Source organism: Anguilla rostrata, chromosome 16 (assembly GCF_018555375.3).
Source record: "Anguilla rostrata isolate EN2019 chromosome 16, ASM1855537v3, whole genome shotgun sequence".
Lineage (NCBI taxonomy): Eukaryota > Metazoa > Chordata > Actinopteri > Anguilliformes > Anguillidae > Anguilla > Anguilla rostrata.
The window spans coordinates 24,218,554-24,241,062 of NC_057948.1; the positions used below are offsets into that span (position 1 = coordinate 24,218,554).

At 40.5% G+C, this 22,509-nt stretch overlaps 3 protein-coding genes across 7 annotated transcripts; 1 reads left to right on the plus strand and 2 right to left on the minus strand.

The window, feature by feature from the left end:
• Window positions 1-548: 548 nt before the first annotated feature.
• LOC135241963 (UDP-glucuronosyltransferase 2B20-like) lies at window positions 549-2,384 on the minus strand. Its single transcript, XM_064312794.1, has one exon. It carries the CDS (start codon window positions 2,382-2,384, stop codon window positions 789-791), a length of 1,596 nt encoding a protein of 531 aa, XP_064168864.1. The 3' UTR covers window positions 549-788.
• Window positions 2,385-6,193: 3,809 nt separating this feature from the next.
• Window positions 6,194-10,442, minus strand: LOC135241961 (UDP-glucuronosyltransferase 2A1-like). 5 transcript variants are annotated; one of them, XM_064312789.1, is made up of 4 exons: window positions 10,313-10,397; window positions 9,209-9,263; window positions 8,417-8,547; window positions 6,194-7,948 (listed from the first exon to the last, which is right to left on the minus strand). In XM_064312789.1, the coding sequence occupies exons 3-4, from the start codon at window positions 8,508-8,510 to the stop codon at window positions 6,348-6,350; spliced, it is 1,695 nt and encodes a 564-aa protein (XP_064168859.1). In that variant the 5' UTR covers window positions 8,511-8,547; window positions 9,209-9,263; window positions 10,313-10,397; the 3' UTR covers window positions 6,194-6,347. The 5 variants fall into 5 exon arrangements, with proteins under 5 accessions (XP_064168859.1, XP_064168861.1, XP_064168860.1 ...); XM_064312791.1 differs by having other exon boundaries at window positions 8,398-8,547; XM_064312790.1 differs by lacking the exon at window positions 8,417-8,547.
• A 1,693-nt stretch (window positions 10,443-12,135) lies between these two features.
• On the plus strand, window positions 12,136-20,688 carry LOC135241965 (protein unc-13 homolog B-like). The gene is made up of 9 exons (XM_064312797.1): window positions 12,136-12,395; window positions 13,000-13,029; window positions 13,795-13,894; window positions 14,217-14,334; window positions 14,518-14,641; window positions 15,652-15,725; window positions 16,460-16,535; window positions 18,603-18,789; window positions 20,484-20,688. Exons 1-9 carry the CDS (start codon window positions 12,374-12,376, stop codon window positions 20,611-20,613), a joined length of 861 nt encoding a protein of 286 aa, XP_064168867.1. The 5' UTR covers window positions 12,136-12,373; the 3' UTR covers window positions 20,614-20,688.
• Window positions 20,689-22,509: the final 1,821 nt, after the last annotated feature.

Below are 22,509 nucleotides of genomic sequence, written 5' to 3' on the forward strand. Positions count from 1 at the left end.
AACCATATGCATATGCATAAAAAATAAATCAGATTTTTTGCAATTTTTCAACATAAATATCCCATAAAATAAAAATTACTATATATATATATATATATAAAAGCTTCTGAAAAATTACCTGCTATTTTGATTAAGAAGCACCATGTTAAATTTGGTAACTATAAGTTTAGTAGGAAAAGCTAATTTTGTGCTTGGCTATACTTGACGCGGGTGGTATAAAAACATCTAAATTAAATATATAAAGTTGTTTCTGATCATTGTTTAATATATTTTATGAAACAGTTCTTAAAAAATATATTAATATCATAATACCTCAAAATGTACCTATCCAGCCAAAAATCACCCTTTTCACCTGTGGTGCATTGCATTAAGGGGAAATAAACTGAAAACTCCAAATAATGCAAGGTGCTCTCAAAGAAAAAAGATAACCATTCAATGAAAAAAAAAAAAGAAAAAAAAAGCCAAACACAACTGGCTTCAGGCACACTTGCACTTATTCAGAGTGACCAACTGTACATTACTGGAGAACATCAGTGTAAAAACCAGACTATTTTAAACTGCATTTTAATTAAACTGACATTATTAATAGTTATACATTAATAAATCAAACATGGAATGTGTTTCACATGGAATGTGAGTTTAAAAGGCATTTTCAATTACACTAATAGGCTACAGATCGGTACAAATATAACTTGGCAGTCGTTAAATCTAAAAGAGATTTTCAGCAATGCCTTTTATTTTTAAATCTTTGAAGTTTTTAAGCAGATAACAATCAGATAACAGTACATTCAATCAGATTTTATTTTTCTTGCCCTGCATGCCTTGCAGCACAAACATCTGATGATAGCAACAGCAGTCAGTAAGATAAGAAGCATGGCAGCCAATAACACCACTATAACGTCCACTGAGTGGTAGGCATACCAGGGCATCTTGTAGGACTCTGTGCGCAGGTGAGCAGCACCTTTGTGTCTCATGGCAAACTCAATCCAGAACATTGCACGGTCCATTGGTTTCATTGGCTGGTCCAGGTGCAGCCTGGAAAGTCTCTGCATGTTCATCCTGTAGGATGGTTCATTGAGCACTTCCTGTAAGGCCTGGAGGACGATGTCTTTGTTTAAAGTTAGTCCATCGAGGATCTTAGCTCCTCCTCTACTTTGCAGTCGAAGGAGGTTGTCATATTGGTCAAAGAATATTGGGATTCCCACTACTGGCATGCCATGGTAAATGGCTTCTTGAACTCCATTGGTTCCTCCATGCGCCACAAAGGCTCTGGTCTTTGGATGGCCCAGGAGATCATTCTGTGGCATCCATTTGACCAATAGGGTGTTGTTACCCAGAGTCTTTGGCCTTTCTCCTGTGTACCTCCAGATGATCTTCTGAGGCATTTGGGCAAAAGCAGCAGCTATCTCTTCTGCTATATCATGGGGAAGCTGACCAATAAAGGTACCCATTGACATAATAATGACTCCATGTTCTCCAGAGCTCTGCACAAACTCCTCCAGGTCTTGGGGCAGAGGCTTGGCTGGCTTACACTGGAACCCTCCCATGTACACAAAATTGGGCATTGTAGGGCGAGGGAATTCAAAAACAAAATCAACCCTCATAAGCCAGAGATCAGCTGCTTGCATTAATGAGTAAAAGTCCACATCTGGGCCAAGGTACTGGTGACACACAGCTTGGTAATGAGGCCTGACAAGATACATATCATGAAAGAGCATAAGCAAATAGAAAATCATATTTCTGATCCGTTCAGTGAAGGACATCGTGTCCAAAAAGCCAGATCCCGTGAGTGGGATGTAGGATAATGGAGAAGGCGCAATGGCAAAGTGCCCTTCTCCGATGGGGAGCCATCTCACATTGTAAACCAAAGGCAGGTTAAAGTACTTTGCCAATAATGTTCCAGTACCCCAGCAAGGATCCGTGAGAACTAAATCATACTGGCTTTCCTGAATTCTTTTTGTCAACATACTGTCTTTGAAAATTGCCTCTGCGATTTTGCTCGCCATGTGATGAACTTTGGTGATTGCGCCAAATATCTGAATCTGCATGCTGACAAAGTTCATCACAGAGATTTTTCCTCTTTGAATGTCAAATCCTTGCATGATCATTTTTTGCATAAATTTCTCATCTATGCTCTCTTCCATAGGCACGGTAATGGAGCTGTAAAGGGGAGATTTCTCCTCGATGTACCAGCTCTTGTCTGAGCGTACAATCGTTATATTGTGCCCCCGAGCATGCAGAGCCTCGATAAGGATCTTCATGTTTACCCAGTGGCTCCCTTCGGTGGGGAGCACAAGCACATTTCCACCATGACACACAGTGATGATACGTGGGGAGAACAGGAAAATCACAAGGACAGATGACCAAATCGAAAATGTCTTCATACTGCCTGAAATTAAATTTGAAAAACAAAACAAGAAATGGTCAAAAAATAATAAAATGAGAAATGTGAACAAAAATCTACAGTCATTCTATAGAAAATATTCAACATAAGCCTAAGAAAGTTAAAGTTATAAGTATGTGACAGTATTAGTTGTATTACACTGTCTAAGGCATTTCACACACACTTCAGCTAAAAAAATATATTATTTGATTTGAAGAGGGTAGTCCAAAAGCACAGAATCCCCCCAATATAATCACTGATCTCATAATACACAACAGAAGATGGCCCAGTAGTTTTGTCCCTGGCAAGGGAGAGTGAACATAGTCCTGAAAACAATAATAACTAATCATTTTGATTGTTAAAAACAACATTTTTTCTTTTGACAATTATATTAGTAGCCTATAACAAACTAACCATTTGGTGGTCTACGCACCAGGAAAGTACACTGTGGTGGCTGATGCCACGTCCTGCATACAGAGTGAACTATATTTAACAAGAGTCCCACAGAGACTGATGTGAATCTCCATGTGTCAGACAGGAAATCCAAACAGGTTGCAGCTGAAACTAAGGAAGACAAAGTTCAAAAAATTGTCATCATAAAGGTTGGTTGGCCCAGAGGTTCATGCCAGCAGTACTACAACATCAGAGCTGAGCTGAGTGTTGTAAATGGGCAACTGCTCAGGCAGAACCACAAGCCATCCCACAAGTACTACGGCCAGGCAACGCTCAACAGAATACCTGGGAGGAACCTCGGAATGCTGGAATGGAAACATGTAAGAAGAGGGCCAGAACTGCTGTTTGTTGCCTGGGACTGAACACTGACATTGACAGAATTGTCTCAAACTGTGAGACCTGCCTGAAGCACCAGAGCGAGCAGGCAAAGGAACCTGCTGAGCTATGGCAGAAATTTGGCACTGATTTGTTTCACCTGAATGGAAAAGGTGGTGCTAGATTCCTTGTAAAATTATCCTGAGATGGAGCTACTTTCCAACACGTCTGCCACCTGTGTGATCAAACTGCTGTCTCTGCAAGACATGGCTTTCCTCAGATTGTCTGCAGTGACAATGGTCCATGCTTCAATTGCAAGGAATACAGCATGTGACTTCAAGTCCAGTGTATGCGCAGTTAAAATTCAAGAGACACTGCAAGAACAGGCAAGTGGAGAACATCCAGTCAGCGCTGTATCATCTGAACCATGAACAACACAAAAAAGACAAAATGTTGTGCTTATTTTAGTTAAATCTTATGTAAGGTCTCTTGCACAGTTTTGTTATATTGAATAACTTGTTTGCATACCTCTAAGGAAAGGGGACGTTGTGATATGCAGCTATTACACCAGTCTGTCCATTAGATGGCAGTAGTCTCATAAGACATCAACAAGATTCCATGTACTTTTTTGCACATTAGACGAGCATTACGTCAGTCGAACACGGACGCAATCTCGCTAGCAATGGCCTAGGAAATGGGTGTAGTCGTTATTTTCAACTGAAGTTTCATTTATTGATTGTTACAAACATCACACAGAAATGTTTAGTTGTGTAAAATGTGCAAAAGCAATGAAAACGAACTATTGTCTTTTTTTTTTAAATAACACATTTAGACAAGTGTGACAACATATATGAATCATGGATTGTAGGATAGTTTGCAAAAAGCCACCAAAATGAGTGAAAACGGCAAGATTATAGTCTAATGCAACACTAACACAGCTATAAAAGTGTTTAATTCTTCCACGTAATGTGTATTTTCGGACATACGAGTATTTTGGAGTGGTTTGGCTTTCTCTTGACATCCAAAGCTTTGCCAAACATGGTGTTTAATGTGAGTAGAGCGTTCATGCCCAAGAACAGGCATGCGTAGGCATTTGGATACGAGCATTACTGATGAGATTTTTAGTAAGTACTACAGTGTCGCGAATCACGGTTTTCTTTCCGTATGGATTCCTTAATGAACTTTGCCTTTAACGTTCAAGTTCAACCATATACGTTGTAGGACGAAATGTGTCAACCTTAAACGAGATTTTGTAATTAAGTCATTTATTTTGGTTTCAAATAAAAATGACTGAATACACAATCTGCTTCGAGAGCTTTCCCAGAAACTCACACACGCCAAATGTGATTTTCATGCATGGACGTTTGCCTACTTACTGTCAGTTTACCGCTTTCAGTGTATCCTACGGTTTGCTGTAGATTCAGAGGTAAAAACCTGTATTCTCTACCTTTGCCTAAAGAACTGTACGAGGTAGTCTACGGCTGCGACGCCATACTGTGGAAAAGTAAACTAAAGGCAACATAAAACATCCGGGTTCTCTGAAATTACACCTCAGTATGCAAAGGTTGTCACAATAAATAAATAAATAAATAAAAATCCCACGGCGAAGTCGGATGGATTTAACCTTTTCTTTCCTCCAGCAAAATCTCCTTTCACTATAACGCACGGGTGTATGGTGCGTCAGATATGTACAAGTGTGGACATTCATGGTTCCAGATTGAATGGAAAGACTCAAAATTGGAAAAAAATAAATAAAATAAAATCAATGCCTGTTTCTGCTCAGGGAACTCAACCAGTTAAGGGTGAGTTAGATTTACGACATGATACAATGCAATGGTGCTTTTATTGGACCAATTCTGCCATTATTATAGTCATCAGTTTTGGTGTTTGAAATGAAAAACAAGTGAAATACTTAAATGGCCGTCAGCTCCAGAAAAGTCATGAGATAAATCATGTTACCTTTCTACCAGGAGGTCCTGCCATCAGGATGCCATACTATGCAATACGTTGGTCCCAAAACTGTGAACCAAGAGAGCAAAGGCCTCTCTCTAAAGCTGTCAGCATGTCAGACAAAGAAAAATCACGAGGGAAGATACAGTACTGTATACGTGCGACAAATTCAATCTACTGATTCATTTATTTTTCAACAGAATACCCATCCCAATGTTTCTGTATTGCACATAACACACTGTTAAAATGATGTTTGTTTGTTTTGCTTTTTAAAGACATCTATTCATTTGTTATTTTATATATCTTTGTTATACACTGCTACTTTCATGTTGGAGACAGCGGCTGCATTTGAATTGTTGCCTTAATCATGACCTGAAAAAGTCTCACAACCCATATAAATACCAGTTTCTTACTTTTAAAGGGCAAATGAACAGCTTTGCATTTAGAAGTGATGCATGTTTTTATGGTAATAATTGTGCATTTTGTTAACATTCTGTTACTTCTGTTAGGTCCTGTTACTGCATCTATACAGTGACTACTGCGCCCGTAAACCAGTTCATTTAAGCGAATGTGAGCGTCAGTGCACATTTCCATAGAATCTGGCTGTTGCATGCTGCCCTTGGGACTGAGTCCAGCTCTCACACGGGGGGAGGGTGTGTGTGCCAGGGAAGTCTGTCGGGCAAGACAAGGCGGAGAAAACCAAAGAGAATATTTGAGGAAGTCACACAGCCTTCACGGGCTTTTGAAGATGTATTTGCTATGTATAAAAGGTAAAGTAAAATTAGAGGGGAAACGCATTTCATTTTCGGAAGAAAGTAAAATATGCCTATTAAGTTATGCTCGCGAACTGTGGGCGGTCAACAGGTGCGTAGTGAGTACACGCTTGTTTTTTTTTGTTTTTTTGAATGCAGCAGTTGCAGTCATGTTTTTCACACTCTTGTATTTATTTATTTATTTATTTATATTTGCTAGAAATGTCAAACTATGCACGATATGAACATTAATGATTTGGACAGCACAGAAGGATAAAACCTAAACAAGTGAATTCGTTGCTATAGGCATGAGTGAACGGTACATAAATCAAACATGGAATGTGATTTAAAAGAGTTTAATAAGCATTTTCAATTACACTAATAGGCTACAGATCGGTACAAATATAACTTGGCAGTCGTTAAATCTAAAAGAGATTTTCAGCAATGCCTTTTATTTTTAAATCTTTGAAGTTTTTAAGCAGATAACAGTACATTCAATCAGATTTTATTTTTCTTGCCCTGCATGCCTTGCAGCACAAACATCTGATGATAGCAACAGCAGTCAGTAAGATAAGAAGCACGGCAGCCAATAACACCACTATAACGTCCACTGAGTGGTAGGCATACCAGGGCATCTTGTAGGACTCTGTGCGCAGGTGAGCAGCACCTTTGTGTCTCATGGCAAACTCAATCCAGAACATTGCACGGTCCATTGGTTTCATTGGCTGGTCCAGGTGCAGCCTGGAGAGTCTCTGCATGTTCATCCTGTAGGATGGTTCATTGAGCACTTCCTGTAAGGCCTGGAGGACGATGTCTTTGTTTAAAGTTAGTACATCGAGGATCTTAGCTCCTCCTCTACTTTGCAGTCGAAGGAGGTTGTCATATTGGTCAAAGAATATTGGGATTCCCACTACTGGCATGCCATGGTAAATGGCTTCTTGAACTCCATTGGTTCCTCCATGCGCCACAAAGGCTCTGGTCTTTGGATGGCCCAGGAGATCATTCTGTGGCATCCATTTGATCAATAGGGTGTTGTTACCCAGAGTCTTTGGCCTTTCTCCTGTGTACCTCCAGATGATCTTCTGAGGCATTTGGGCAAAAGCAGCAGCTATCTCTTCTGCTATATCATGGGGAAGCTGACCAATAAAGGTACCCATTGACATAATAATGACTCCATGTTCTCCAGAGCTCTGCACAAACTCCTCCAGGTCTTGGGGCAGAGGCTTAGCTGGCTTACACTGGAACCCTCCCATGTACACAAAATTGGGCATTGTAGGGTGAGGGAATTCAAAAACAAAATCAACCCTCATAAGCCAGAGATCAGCTGCTTGCATTAATGAGTGAAAGTCCACATCTGGGCCAAGGTACTGGTGACACACAGCTTGGTAATGAGGCCTGACAAGATACATATCATGAAAGAGCATAAGCAAATAGAAAATCACATTTCTGATCCGTTCAGTGAAGGACATCATGTCCGAAAAGCCAGATCCCGTGAGTGGGATGTAGGATAATGGAGAAGGTGCAATGGCAAAGTGCCCCTCTCCGATGGGGAGCCATCTCACATTGTAAACCAAAGGCAGGTTAAAGTACTTTGCCAATAATGTTCCAGCACCCCAGCAAGGATCCGTGAGAACTAAATCATACTGGCTTTCCTGAATTCTTTTTGTCAACATAGTGTCTTTGAAAATTGCCTCTGCGATTTTGCTCACCATGTGATGAGCTTTGGTGAGTGCGCCAAACATCTGAATCTGCATGCTGACAAAGTTCATCACAGAGATTTTTCCTCTTTGAATGTCAAGTCCTTGCATGATCATTTTTAGAATAAATTCCTCATCTATGCTCTCTTCCACAGGCACGGTAATGGAGCTGTAAAGGGGAGATTTCTCCTCGATGTACCAGCTCTTGTCTGAGCGTACAATCGTTATATTGTGCCCCCGAGCATGCAGAGCCTCGATAAGGATCTTCATGTTTACCCAGTGGCTCCCTTCGATGGGGAACACAAGCACATTTCCGCCATGACACACAGTGATGATAAGTGGGGAGAACAGGAAAATCACAAGGACAGATGACCAAATCGAAAATGTCTTCATACTGCCTGAAATGAAATTTGAAAAACAAAACAAGAAATGGTCAAAAAATAATAAAATGCGAAATGTGAACAAAAATCTACAGTCATTCTATAGAAAATATTCAACATAAGCCTAAGAAAGTTAAAGTTATAAGTATGTGACAGTATTAGTTGTATTACACTGTCTAAGGCATTTCACACACACTTCAGCTAAAAAAATATATTATTTGATTTGAAGAGGGTAGTCCACAAGCACAGACCAAAGGATCTTGAAAGATTCTGTATGGAGTATGGAGTAATCCTCCCCCCAATATAATCACTGATCTCATAATACACAACAGAAGATAGCCCAGTAGTTTTGTCCCTGGCAAGGGAGAGTGAACATAGTCCTGAAACAATAATAACTAATCATTTTGATTGTTAAAAACAAATTTTTTTCTTTGGACAATTATATTAGTAGCCTATAACAAACTAACCATTTGGTGGTCTACGCACCAGGAAAGTACACTGTGGTGGCTGATGCCACGTCCTGCATACAGAGTGAACTATATTTAACAAGAGTCCCACAGAGACTGATGTGAATCTCCATGTGTCAGACAGGAAATCCAAACAGGTTGCAGCTGAAACTAAGGAAGACAAAGTTCAAAAAATTGTCATCATAAATCTTAGGATGGTTGGCCCAGAGGTTCATGCCAGCAGTACTACAACATCAGAGCTGAGCTGAGTGTTGTAAATGGGCAACTGCTCAGGCAGAACCACAAGCCATCCCACAAGTACTACGGCCAGGCAACGCTCAACAGAATACCTGGGAGGAACCTCGGAATGCTGGAATGGAAACATGTAAGAAGAGGGCCAGAACTGCTATTTGTTGCCTGGGACTGAACACTGACATTGACAGAATTGTCTCAAACTGTGAGACCTGCCTGAAGCACCAGAGCGAGCAGGCAAAGGAACCTGCTGAGCTATGGCAGAAATTTGGCACTGATTTGTTTCACCTGAATGGAAAAGGTGGTGCTAGATTCCTTGTAAAATTATCCTGAGATGGAGCTGCTTTCCAACACGTCTGCCACCTGTGTGATCAAACTGCTGTCTCTGCAAGACATGGCTTTCCTCAGATTGTCTGCAGTGACAATGGTCCATGCTTCAATTGCAAGGAATACAGCATGTGACTTCAAATTCAAGAGACACTGCAAGAACAGGCAAGTGGAGAAGATCCAGTCAGCGCTGTATCATCTGAACCATCACCATTGCAAGGCAATGTTGGTCCAGCTGAGCACACATACTTACCTGTGTTGAGAAGATCCACATGCCCAGTTAAAATGTCTAATTGGCTGACTGTGTACTGTAAAAGAAAAAAAGGAAAAGCCCTTAAACAGTGACGTTTGTGCATCCAAAATGGACATTTGAGAGAAACCACTGAACTTGCATACTGCGTAGAATAGAGAACAACACAAAAAAGACAAAATGTTGTGCTTATTTTAGTTATCTTATGTAAGGTCTCTTGCACAGTTTTGTTATATTGAATAACTTGTTTGCATACCTCTAAGGAAAGAGGACGTTGTGATATGCAGCTATTACACCAGTCTATCCATTAGATGGCAGTAGTCTAATAAGACATCAACAAGATTCCATGTACTTTTTTTGCACATTAGACGAGCATTACGTCAGTCGAACACGGACGTAATCTCGCTAGCAATGGCCTAGGAAATGGGTGTAGTCGTTATTTTCAACTGGAGTTTCATTTATTGATTGTTACAAACATCACACAAAAATGTTTAGTTCTGTAAAGTGTGCAAAAGCAATGAAAACGAACTATTTTTTTTTTTTTAAATAACACATTTAGACAAGTGTGACAACATATATGAATCATGGATTGTAGGATAGTTTGTAAAAAGCCACCAAGCTGAGTGAAAACGGCAAGATTATAGCCCAATGCAACACTAACACAGCTATAAAAGTTTTTAATTCTTCCACGTAATGTGCATTTTCGGACATACGAGTATTTTGGAGTGGTTTGGCTTTCTCTTGACATCCAAAGCTTTGCCAAACATGGTGTTTAATGTGAGTAGAGCGTTCATGCCCAAGAACAGGCATGCGTAGGCATTTGGATACGAGCATTACTGATGAGATTTTTAGTCACTACTACAGTGTCGCGAATCACGGTTTTCTTTGCGTATGGATTCCTTAATGAACTTTGCATTTAACTTTCAAGTTCAACCATATACGTTGTAGGACGAAATGTGTCAACCTTAAACGAGATTTTGTAATTAAGCCATTTATTTTGGTTTCAAATAAAAATGACTGAATACACAATCTGCTTCGAGAGCTTTCCCAGAAACTCAATCACACACGCCGAATGTGATTTTCATGCATGGATGTTTGCCTACTTACTGTCAGTTTGCCGCTTTCAGTGTATCCTACGGTTTGCTGTAGATTCACAGAGGTAAAAACCTGTATTCTCTACCTTTGCTTAAAGAACTGTACGAGGTAGTCTACGGCTGCGACGTCATACTGTGGAAAAGTAAACTAAAGGCAACATAAAACATCCGGGTTCTCTGAGGTGTATCCAAAGATACACCTCAGTATCCAAAGGTTGTCACAATAAATAAATAAAAATCCGACGGCGAAGTCGGGTGGATTTAAACTTTTATTTCCTCCAGCAAAATCTCCTTTCACTACAACGCACGGGTGTATGGTGCGTCAGATATTTACAAGTGTGGACATTCATGGTGGTTCCAGATTAAACGGGTGTATCTTTATTCGCCTTGTGCGGTGTAATCATTGAAGGTGTTTATTGTCTGTAGATCGAAGATCATTTAATATCCTGTCCAAAGTTGTAATTGTGCATTCTGGTGGTTCTAAGTTAATATCCATTCTCCATCAGAGTCTACTAGGTCTATTCCCAATTACCATGTTACCATGCAAATTATTTTAAAGCTAAGTTTAAGCAATGATTTAGTGCCATTCCGGAACGGGAATTAGTTCTATTCCAGAATAAGGCTTTGATCCTTGCTCCACACTGCCACGTGAATATTTCCCATTCCAATTTGGAACTGGTGCCATTCTGATACGGGCTGTTTTCTGGCTGGACAGAACTAGAGACAGTAGAAATCTTGAAAGCAATAACTTTGATTTATCTTTAAGATGAGGTAGTATGCAACTTCCCTTCAGAACCAAAGGGTGGCGCCAACATGCCGTTGAATGTATCAGCCCTCAAATGTCTCTCCCCACCATGTGCTACACTACTCATACTTAAATACTACAACAACATATGATCTGTTAGATTTGGGCTTGGTTTGAACCATTTTTATTAAATTTGAATGTAAACCTGTACATAAAAAGAGCGACACGGGGATAGCATATCTGCATATTCTACGTAGACTACAGGAAGTTTGCATCTCATTATTCCCTCAGGGATAGAAAAGGTGCAGTATAGAAATCTATCAGCCCTAATAGAATAGCCCTAACAGCAATCTAAAGTTGAATGGAAAGACTCAAAATTGGAAAAAAATAAAATCAATGCCTGTTTCTGCTCAGGGAACTCAACCAGTTAAGGGTGAGTTAGATTTACGGCATGATACAATGCAATGGTGCTTTTATTGGACCAATTCTGCCATTATTATAGTCATCAGTTTTGGTGTTTGAAATGAAAAACAAGTGAAATACTTAAATGGCCGTCAGCTCCAGAAAAGTCATGAGATAAATCATGTTACCTTTCTACCAGGAGGTCCTGCCATCAGGATGCCATACTATGCAGTACGTTGGTCCCAAAACTGTGACCCAAGAGAGCAAAGGCCTCTCTCTAAAGCTGTCAGCATGTCAGACAAAGAAAAATCACGAGGGAAGATACAGTACTGTATATGTGCAACAAATTCAATCTACTGATTCATTTATTTTTCAACAGAATACCCATCCCAATGTTTCTGTATTGCACATAACACACTGTTAAAATTATGTTTGCTTGTTTTGCTTTTTAAATACATTTATTCATTTGTTATTTTATATATCTTTGTTTTACACTGCTACTTTCATGTTGGAGACAGCGGCTGCATTTGAATTGTTGCCTTAATCATGACCTGAAAAAGTCTCACAACCCATATGAATACCAGTTTCTTACTTTCAAAGAGCAAACGAACAGCTTTGCATTTAGAAATGATGCATGTTTTTATGGTAATAATTGTGCATTTTGTTAACATTCTGTTACTTCTGTTAGGTCCTGTTACTGTATCTATACAGTGACTACTGCGCCCGTAAACCAGTTCATTTAAGCGAATGTGAGCGTCAGTGCACATTTCCATAGAATCTGGCTGTTGCATCCTGCCCTTGGGACTGAGTCCAGCTCTCACACGGGGGGAGGGTGTGTGTGCCAGGGAAGTCTGTCGGGCAAGACACGGCGGAGAAAACCAAAGAGAATATTTGAGGAAGTCACACAGCCTTCACGGGCTTTTGAAGATGTATTTGCTCTGTATAAAAGGTAAAGTAAAATTAGAGGGGAAACGTATTTCATTTTCGGACGAAAGTAAAATATGCCTGTTAAGTTATGCTCGCGAACTGTGGGCGGTCAACAGGTGCGTAGTGAGTACACGCTTGTTTTTTTTTTTTTTTTTTAGAATGCAGTCATGTTTTTCACACTCTTGTATTTATTTATTTATTTATTTATTGATTTATTTATTTATATTTGCTAGAAATGTCAAACTATGCACGATATGAACATTAATGATTTGGACAGCGCAGAAGGATAAAACCTAAACAAGTGAATTCGTTGCTATAGGCATGAGTGAACGGTACATAATTTAAACAGGTATACCATACCCTGTTAGAATGCGGAATGTAAGCGTTAAAAACTAATAAGCAACGTTTGTTACATATATATACATGTTTTAAATAATTTGTTGTGTCATAGGAGGTTACTTAACGGATATTATCAAATGCATGCGAATGCTAATGGATGGTTGTATCTTTATAAATCCGATTCAAATACCTGCTGTAAGAGGCTATTTCATTTAGATGTTTAGATTATGTTGAAAATGGAGGTGAAACGCAGAGCCATTGCGAGTTAACGCGCCTTGTCTTTGCAGTAAAGCGAGCACGACTTCATGGGCCCCCTGGTGAGTTGCAAAACTATAGTAATCTCTTGTTCGTATTCGAGTAAACTTAGTGAGCATGCGCGCGTACGCACATGTGTAAATATACACATACATCGTGCTATTTCTAAACAGTCTATGACATCGTGAATCACAGGACTTTTTAATATTCTGTAGCCTACATCTCAAAATGCAAGTCATGCTCTTTCAGGCGCCACAATATGAAGGTTTCTGTTTCCCAGAAGCTTGTGCTATATGAAAAAGCTAATTGATTAAAGTCCTCTGTGTTTACTGTTTGGTTCTTTGCCCGTTGGCAGGAAGTAGTGAGACGATGTTCTAAATAAGACTAATTGCCCATGAAATATGTATCTGCGGCCCATGGGGAAAGGGGGGGGGGGGGGCGTACCCGCGGCGGTTAATGGATCCGTGGCAGGGAACCGCAGGCCTTCTAATTAAATGAGAACGCCCGTGGAGCCAAAGTAAAATACAACGTGTGACGTTGGCTTGGGACATTGGGTATGACATCAGACTCAGCCACCAATCGCTCTTAAGATCAAGAGTGGGATTGGCAGAATTGCTTTCTTTGCCAGGGCCTTTGGACCTTTTTAAATAACGGGATCATCAATCTCCTGGCCCAGAAAAGAAGTTTCTGGACGGTTCCCTTTCATAATGTTATTGATATTCTTTTGCCCATATGATGGCGCAGGACTAAGATACAGTATGTAAATATGCATGTGTTTCGTATATTGCATGAAGCACTTTTTCATTGTACATATTTTTGATACACAGATAAATTTAATGTGTATGTGATCATGAAAGTCCAGAATTTGAAGAGCACCACACCAGCCCGAAGAGGTAATGAACCATTGTGGGAGCAAGACTACATGTTGTAAGTGTATTAGCATTTGCATAAATTTACTGACAGGCTGACTAAAGTTATGGCTGTCGAGATTTAATCAGCAAATGGTCATGCACGTTACATCATATTGAATTTGTTACTTGACTCAAGTCATTTTAACATCAATAGTATGTTTGAAATATTCAAAATGGGAAAGTGAGTTTGCTGTACTCTAGCTTGCTGTGAAGTGCTAACTTTATTTTATTTAAAATGCCTGTCACAATTAATTAATGTTAAACTACATTTCCTCAATGTTTGGCGGTTTTAGATTTTTGGCTCTTTCTTTCAATGCTATTTTTTATTAACCTTTTAGTGAAATCAAAGATATAGATAAGGGTCTCTGTGTGGAGGTGTGGGACAAAGGGTTGCTGTTGGACACACTCCTGGGGTCATCGTGGGTCCCATTGAGCAGTATGGAATGCAGAACAGAGGTAAGCTCCATACAGTCCTCTCCAGTGCTCTGTCCAAATTGTCCTCCACATCCTGTTAAATTTTACCTTTACTTTGTCTGCTGATGTTTTTAGAAAGGTTCAATGTTTGAATTGCTTACTGGGGTGCCTGCTTTGCTGTAAAACTATTTTTTTCCTTTATTTTTTGGCAATGTCTATAACCAGGGTGGGCCAGGACAATGGTGGCCTTTACATGGAGACATTGTCATGGAGGGAAATGAAATTTGTGGCGCCAAAAATCCCACTGGACATGAGATCCTGTTAGACATCTACTATGAACTTCCAACAGGTGAGAAACTGGATCCTTTTCTATATTTTTCTCTACCATTGTTATGATGTCTTGCAGAGAGGCTTGTTTATGTTATGCCTAACAGCTTTTATTCAGCGCTTTTGGTGCAAGGTGTGTGCTGTGCTTTCCTTTGCAATGACTTCCAGTAATGTGTTAAGTAATGAAATAATGTACATGGTAGAAAGGTTAATACCTCATACAGAGAGGCAGAGTGGAGTGACAGTTCCCTTTGTTTATTATTATTTGCCTGCTCATGATGTATTTACGTATAAAACTTATGTTTTCACATATTAGCCACAGTTATGAAGATATTTACAGAAGAATTTCGAATAAGTATATTTTTCATGAGTAAATCAACCTGCATGCATTCAAATATGCAACCATTAGTTTCCTAAACGATGTTTCATGCGTCTCCCCCTTGTCACAGTGTTTAAACTTTCAAATGTTTAAACTTTTAAACTTTTTCATCTAAAGTTAAGCAATGGATCGTGAGTTATCAGAAATGTATGCATCACCTTTTTTCTAGTACTGTTCTGACCATGACTGGTTAGGTTGTTATTTGTATGTGTTAAAATTATGTATTATTGACCTCGTGTTTTTATGTTTACCTGACCAAGGTAAATGCAGGCTAATTATTAAATAAAAATCTGGTCTAATGCATCTTCTGTCAGTATTTTTGAGACTTATCTTTGTTGTGCACTGTCCCTGTTTTATTAAATTAGATAAATAAATAACTATCAATGTATAAAAAGTTCATTTGAATAATAATGGAACCTTCTTTCTTGATGCTTGATGGAATGGGAAGCATTTACAAATTTCTTGGTTTTATTTTCAGATTGTACACTGTGTACACTGTTGTGCAGTGCAGATTGGTACTGGGTATAAGGAGTTGAAAATAAAGTTCATATTACTCCAACAAATAAAACTTTGGATTGCAATGATCATGTAATGTTCTTGCAGAACTGTTGAACAGTGGACATTCTGAACACTGGCAATTTGTTTTCTTTCAGAAATCCCAGATGAAGAAGCTCATTTTCTAATACAAAGGCTTAAAGCTTTATACATAGAGCAAGGTGAACTTAAGGTAAGTTATTGTGCTTGATCTTGGGCATTACATTTATTCTCTTAACCAGATGGACATGCTTGTTTGCATGTTTACAGTATCTACTCATTTATCAGGCAGTAACAGTTGTTTTGGTGTTGTGTTGATATTGATATAAATCTTTGCTATGTGTTTATTCAGTCTGTTGGATATTCTAATAGAAATCTACAGATTTGGCATTGATATATCTCTAACATTTATTGCATCCAAATTTCCAACCTGTTGGAATGGGTTAGTCATGGTATGGGTGGGGTTTTGGGTACATAAGGCAGGCAATTGCCTTTTCTTGGAAATTATTTGGTTAGTTTGCTAAAGCCTGCTTTGAGGCTGGATTCAGACTTTGTGCAGTATTTTGTGTACCTGCATTTTGTTTAATGTTTTCTTTTTTGTTTTTTCTTCTTTTTTTGTTTGGTGAGCAGTTTTATTTATTTTTTGTGAATAAAAGTTTTGCTTCTGGATTGCTGCTGTATTACACGTTTTTGCCAAAACTTGCCATGCTTCATCCAGGGCCATAGTGTTACCCTGTGGAGGCACTGTCAACCTCACCACAGCTAGTATGCAATATTTGTGAACCCTTTTACTTCTGCATAGTCCAGCTGTGCCATTTGACGGACTGTTCGGACTTCATTTTTACTAATTCCGAAAGTTGTTCTTAAGTTTTCCAAATGCTGAATCACTCATCTTATCACAAGAGTGACAGGATGTTCTGTTGTTAGGAATCTGAGGAGGAGCAAGACTGCACCAAAGACACCGATGACAATGGAGATGCCACTGGGGACACCGCTTTATGTTGTAAGTGCATAAAATCTTCTTTTTTGCTTTTTGATGTGTCTCAATACCGTATCCTTCTGTATTGGTCTAGCAGCGTTCACTGAAAGAATAGGGGGTTACTTTAGCATTGTAACTGCATGGCACTTCAAACCCCAAACGGGGCATTGCTATTTTTTGCATGTGTACTTAAATCCAACTGCTGCAGTCAAATTTTCACTTGTATAAATGGTTTAAATAATAAGGGATTTCATAAAATTTCATGTAAATAAAATGAAATGTTCCCACCAGTAGATGTCCCTGTTGTACCATGTATGTGCCTGTTGGCAGTGGCGACCATGTCCCCCATATTGCTGCTGTTTCTGCTTGACGGATCATGGCTATAAATGTCATTGCCGTAACTTATCAGAAATGTTAGCTAGATAGTGATATGTGCTTTCCTTTTTATCTTAAAGCAATTATAGTTAAATTTCTTAATAATCCCAACACACACTATACTATATTTGAGCCAGTTTATAAATGTACTGTTTAAAAAAAATATATATATATATAAATCTAAGTTTCTGAATTATAAGATGCATCTCTAAATATCTTGTATCTGGGAAGTTTATTAATATTTAAGGTGTTATGTAGTTTCTCCTTTTGTGCTTGTTTTCAAATAAAGAAACTGCTGATGCTATCTTGGGGAGATCTGGAAAGCAATTTGCCACTGTCTTCAGCAAGCCTGTTGGAATGCATAGCCCATTAGAATGGAGGTTTTTCCCAAAGGGGACTGATTGTAGGGCTCTGGATTTCCAGCCCACTTTGGAATTCACTTCAACTATAACAAGCCAATAGCATTCTGGGATATTTTGAAAACAAGTAATTCATTTGGCCTGCATAAGTGCCGTATACTATAGTGAGCCCATAGGTTTCAGAGATCAGTTAGGTAATTGGGGGGAACAGGGTGAGTGTCAGGCAGGTTGTCTGTTCTCTGCATGGGATTGACCTCTGCATCCTGGGTCACCTCTCCTGGCTGCTTTCTGGCCCCTGGTCACCATGGCAACTGACGCATCACTGGGCTCCAGGGAGAGAACCCAATAATGGATCCTTGAGCAGTCTGCAGGCATAGCTCTATGGGCCCAGTCCTCCAGATATACAACATCGGCCCTCCAAATTCATTATGTCATTAATGTTCAGGTAGACCAGGTTCTGAGGCAAAGAGGAAGGTTCTTGTTATTATACAAGGTAGAAAAACTATAAACCTTCCAACCTCATCCTGACTCCTGAGTAATGTTAGGGTTGTATTGCAAGGTTTATGTCCGTAGAAAACCCTTATTCAGGGTGAATTGTACAGCTTTACTCTTAAACACCTTATTCATCTTTACCGCTGTTTTAATGAAGCAATTCGCTTTAAGTGCTTTTCTCAAAAAAGCACACTGGCAGGGCTGCACAATTAAAGCTACCACCCTGTGGCTTCAGGTTCAACTATGCTGCAGTGTCACCCGCCCCTGCACTAACAGGAAATGATGTATGACATGACTATAATGCAGGCTTCCTCCCACTGTGTATGGGGTGGTTTTGTAACTTGACATTAGAACAAAGCTGTTCTTTTTAAATCCCAGGGGTGGCTGTGTGGTGTTGTGCTGCCTGAGGGGTACTTAACAGGAGCAATAAATAAGTAAAAGTGCTAAAGTATTTCCAAATATACGTAAACAATTTAAGTGCCTTTTAAACAAACCTTGTCTTTGAAATTCAATTATTAGTCTTTTCTTAATATAGTTTTTTTTGTGAGGGGGTTGGGGGGGTAAAATAATGGATGATGTTGCATCCACCGCAGATATGAGGATTTTATTATATTTCTTTGCTGCCATCACACCGTTGAAACATGTTTTGTAAGAGTGTATTTAACCATTTAATGTAAAAGCCTGGATTCAGTCCACAGTCAGATAAGGACAGATATTGATTGAATCCAGGCTGACCCTTTTAACCACTGACTGTAGCAGGACTCCTCCTATTTCTTGTAAAACACGATTGTGAGCGTCGCTTTAAAAAGTGCTATTCAGATATAATTGAATTTAATATATTTATAATTTTTGTTTTCTGTTCCAGCCCCCATTGCGGATGCCTGGGAGCAGCAGGGCAGTGAGTACTGCAGGGAATACAGCCCCACGTCCCCCTGTGCGGTGGGCCTCCCCGGGCACAGTCCTCACCGCACAGAGTCACCCATGCTGGGGCACAGTCCCCACCGCACAGAGTCACCCATGCTGGGGCCAGTCAGCGCAGACAGCAGCAGCAGGTAGGCTCCAGGTCCCTCCTCTCCTCAGAGGGGGATCCAGGCCAGGCTTTCCACGCATCCTGCAAATGCTGGAGTTTTTGGATGCAGTTTTTCAGTTATGTTAAATTCATGGAAAATTAGAAAATGGCCAAATTGTCCTGGAAAACAATTAGTTGCCCTTGGAAATATGTTTAGTGCAACGTTATAACCTGTGAACGTTAAAGGTTTTAACCCCCTCCGGTCTGAGATCACAAGCCACACCCGTCTGCGTCGCGATCTCTCCATCCCCGCAATCTCAATCCATGTCACAGGTTTTGGTCACCTAAAATGACTATATATATAATTGTATCACCAAGATAAGTTATCATTTTACCAGGAGCACAGTTCAGAGGGAATACCACTCCTACTAGCCCACCAACACCACTGCCAGCAAAGACGGTCTATAGAAGTAAAGATTGATTTATTGATTGAAAGTCACAGTTTAGCATGGCAGCTATGCCTAGCCTGTGAGAAACAGAGATGAATAAGCTCTCTCCTCTTATCTCCAGTGCAGTGATCTTACATAATTGGTCTGATTAATGGGCTACATCGGCACTGTTATTTTTTTTTTTTTAAAGCCTTTCGTCTTCCTGTGTCACACATCAAAAGGTATGGTGGTGTTATCTTCATTGTTTAAAGTCAGAGAGCTAGACAGCACTTAGTGAATACGCTGAGACATAGGTCGCCCATGCTGGGTTTGACTGAGGACACAAGTTGGGTGGTGAATGCGGGGGAAGCAGCAGCTGCTGCATCCCTTTTTTTCTTTCTTTTTTTCAGAGGGTGGGTGGGGGTGGTATCCCCCTTTAGAGGGACACTTTCCCAGGTGCACCAGGCTGGGCACAATGCAGCCACACACTCCACACTGCAAAAACAAAGAAATACGTCAATATTTTGTATTTTAGTCTCACATTTAGACTTAAAATATTATTTCTATTTCTTGCTAAATAAGACAAGAAAGGGTGAGACTGATTTGCTCATTTCAAGATTGCTCATTTCAAGATTGAATAAAATTCAATCCCCCTGTTCTATATAAGACTGAAGCGTTTTTCTTTATTGCCAAATTGTGAGAGCTTTCTCATTTAAAAATGAATGTGCCATATGAAGAGTGACATGTCCATTCAGGATGACGGGGGGAGGGGTGGGGGACTACGATTCTGATTTGAGCCTGTCATAATGGACACATTCAGATGGTGTGGGAAGGACTGATTTCCTTGCAGTGTGACAGCTGTCCATCGCTGTGGTGAAATTCAGGGCTCATCTGCATTCTGAGATGAATGAATAAAGGTGTGGCGCCAGTGCGGTTGCATTTGAGAGGGGAGCTGTGGCAGGAGGCGATTTAGCGGGACCTCACACTGCCAGCTGACATGAAGATAAATGGCACAGTCAGCGGGGTCTGCGCTTTCAAACTCCACTGATTGCTTTTCAGCTTTGCCTCCTCATCCCTGTAGTTTCTTTTATTCCCCCGATGTTATTAGAGGAACTTCGGAGTGTGACTAAAGTATGACTAATAACTACTGGGTGAGACGATCTATGGGCTTGAATCTGCTGATGTTGACGGGATCCCTGTTTGTTTTGTCCCAAACTCCAGTAGGTTGTTCTTCACCTGTGAGGGTGGAGAAAAATGTGTTGTCATAACGAATTCCTCCATTGGAGAATGTTGTTTTGGTTCTGCACAGGAGCCTGGAGCATGTCGACCTGGCCGTCAGCCACAGGAGTGAAGCGGAGGCCTGCTCTACCAGCAGCTGGGCACCCAGCTCACACCTGTCTCCAGAGAGTCTGGTTCCTCTCGACCTGACAGACAGGTGAGCTCACGCCACTCTCCGGAGAGCCCGCCCCTCCCAGCTGATGGACAGGTGAGCTCACGACTCTCTTCAGAGAGCCCGCCCCTCTGAGCTGATGGACAAGTGAGCTCACAGCTCGCGCTCCGAGGCGTATCACAGCTCGCTCCAGGGAGCCCGCCCCTCTGAGCTGATGGACAGGTGAGCTCACAGCTCGTATTAGTAATTGTAACATGGTAATTATGTAATTGTGTGTAATTATGCAAATTTGAGTGTGAAATTTGCAACAGAAGCAAAAAAGAAAAAAGTTTAGTCAAAATTATATAGTTCAACAGTACCTGCATGCATAATACTTTTCATTATATGGGCCCTCCTTCTTATAGCTTCAGGGTTTTGAAGGTTGCTTTACAAAAGATGATTCTTCCATAATTTCAGGCGAAGGCACTGTTAGCAAATTATATTTTTCTGATATGACTTTCAAGATCAGTCATTAATATTGAGATTGTCTTCTTTCAACATTATTAAACCCAACAAGAAATGTATCAGCTGTTTTACAAAAAGTTAACTTGTTTTTTGTGCCTTAAATAAGTGGTGTTATATTAATATTAGCAATAATTATTATTCATCTGCCTGTGTAATCTTTGAGAGCTTCTTGGGGCTTCAGCTACTTTCAGTGCATTTTTGAGTACCTCTCCCTGTAGCCTGCTCCCTCAACTGAATAAGTTTATGCAATTTTACTTCTAAAGTTGCATGTGCTGGGTAAGTGTATTTAATGTGTTGGAAATTAACTTTATCCTGTCCGTGATTTAAGTCTTTCAAGGCCCTTTCCTTGCTATACTCGGAGCACGCTCTGTTTTTCCTCTATAAATGCAAAAGAAAATCAATTTCTCCTTGTGGTACACCTCCTTCCACCTGTTTGCAAATCACTCCTGCAAATTATTAGGAATGGCTGCGGGGTATCAGGGCCAACCCGATGGGGAATGCACTCGGAACACCATTTCTCTGCACAATAGTGTGCCTCATACCATCCTGACCGTGCCAGCGCAGACTGTGGCTGGGGATTGCCAGGCCGCGTTGCCAGGTCAGCTGCAGCTTGGCACAGCGAGGGAAGGGGGACTGCTGGAGTAATCCCTGCCTTTGCTCGATAGCCGCCGGGCTAGTCGACTGGGTGGCTGCAGTCTGATTATGCGAACTGCAGCAGATACAACGTCCTCCAGCCACACAGCTCAGCAGGTGGACTGCAGAGTGAACCAGACTGCAGAAGCTCCACATGCTGGTCTGTGCACTCCTAAATTAGCAGAGGATGCTGCAGAGCTGAGACAGTGTCCCAGAACAAGGTCAGCCTCATGTCTTGGTCATTTGCTGTGGGGGTCAGTCGTGCTAGACGACATGCAAAGACTGACTTCTCACAAGTGCTGTCCTCTAACTGACTAAAGCTAACCCCCAAAAGAAAGAACCCAGCCTTTATTAAAGCATATATATTCAAGGCAGCTTGTCTACAGAAGCCATGTCTTAGTATGATGGTTAGGCACTAGACTTGTAAGGTCCTAGGCTCTGTAAGGCTCTGATATTATATCCTGGGGTAGGGCTTTTACCCCAAATTAGAGGTGCAAGTAACCAAAGGGTTATGAGGGAGAATATGAAGTGTAATCCTGCTAAGCAAATAAATAATGTAACGTAATGAGTCGATTGACTCCGCAAGGCCCCCTGATGGTATCATAATACATCAGCATTAGTTTAGCTGTGCTTGAGTAGCTCACAAATATGCACTAGAGTGACCCTGTGGCACCTGTTTATTATGAGTAACGAAGGAAAGGAGAATGTAGTGGGATTCTTCTGGCATTGGACAGGGAAACAGAGTAATTAATTCTTCATGACCAGCCCTGCATTATGCAGTATACAGTAGGGTATACTGCCTCGCATT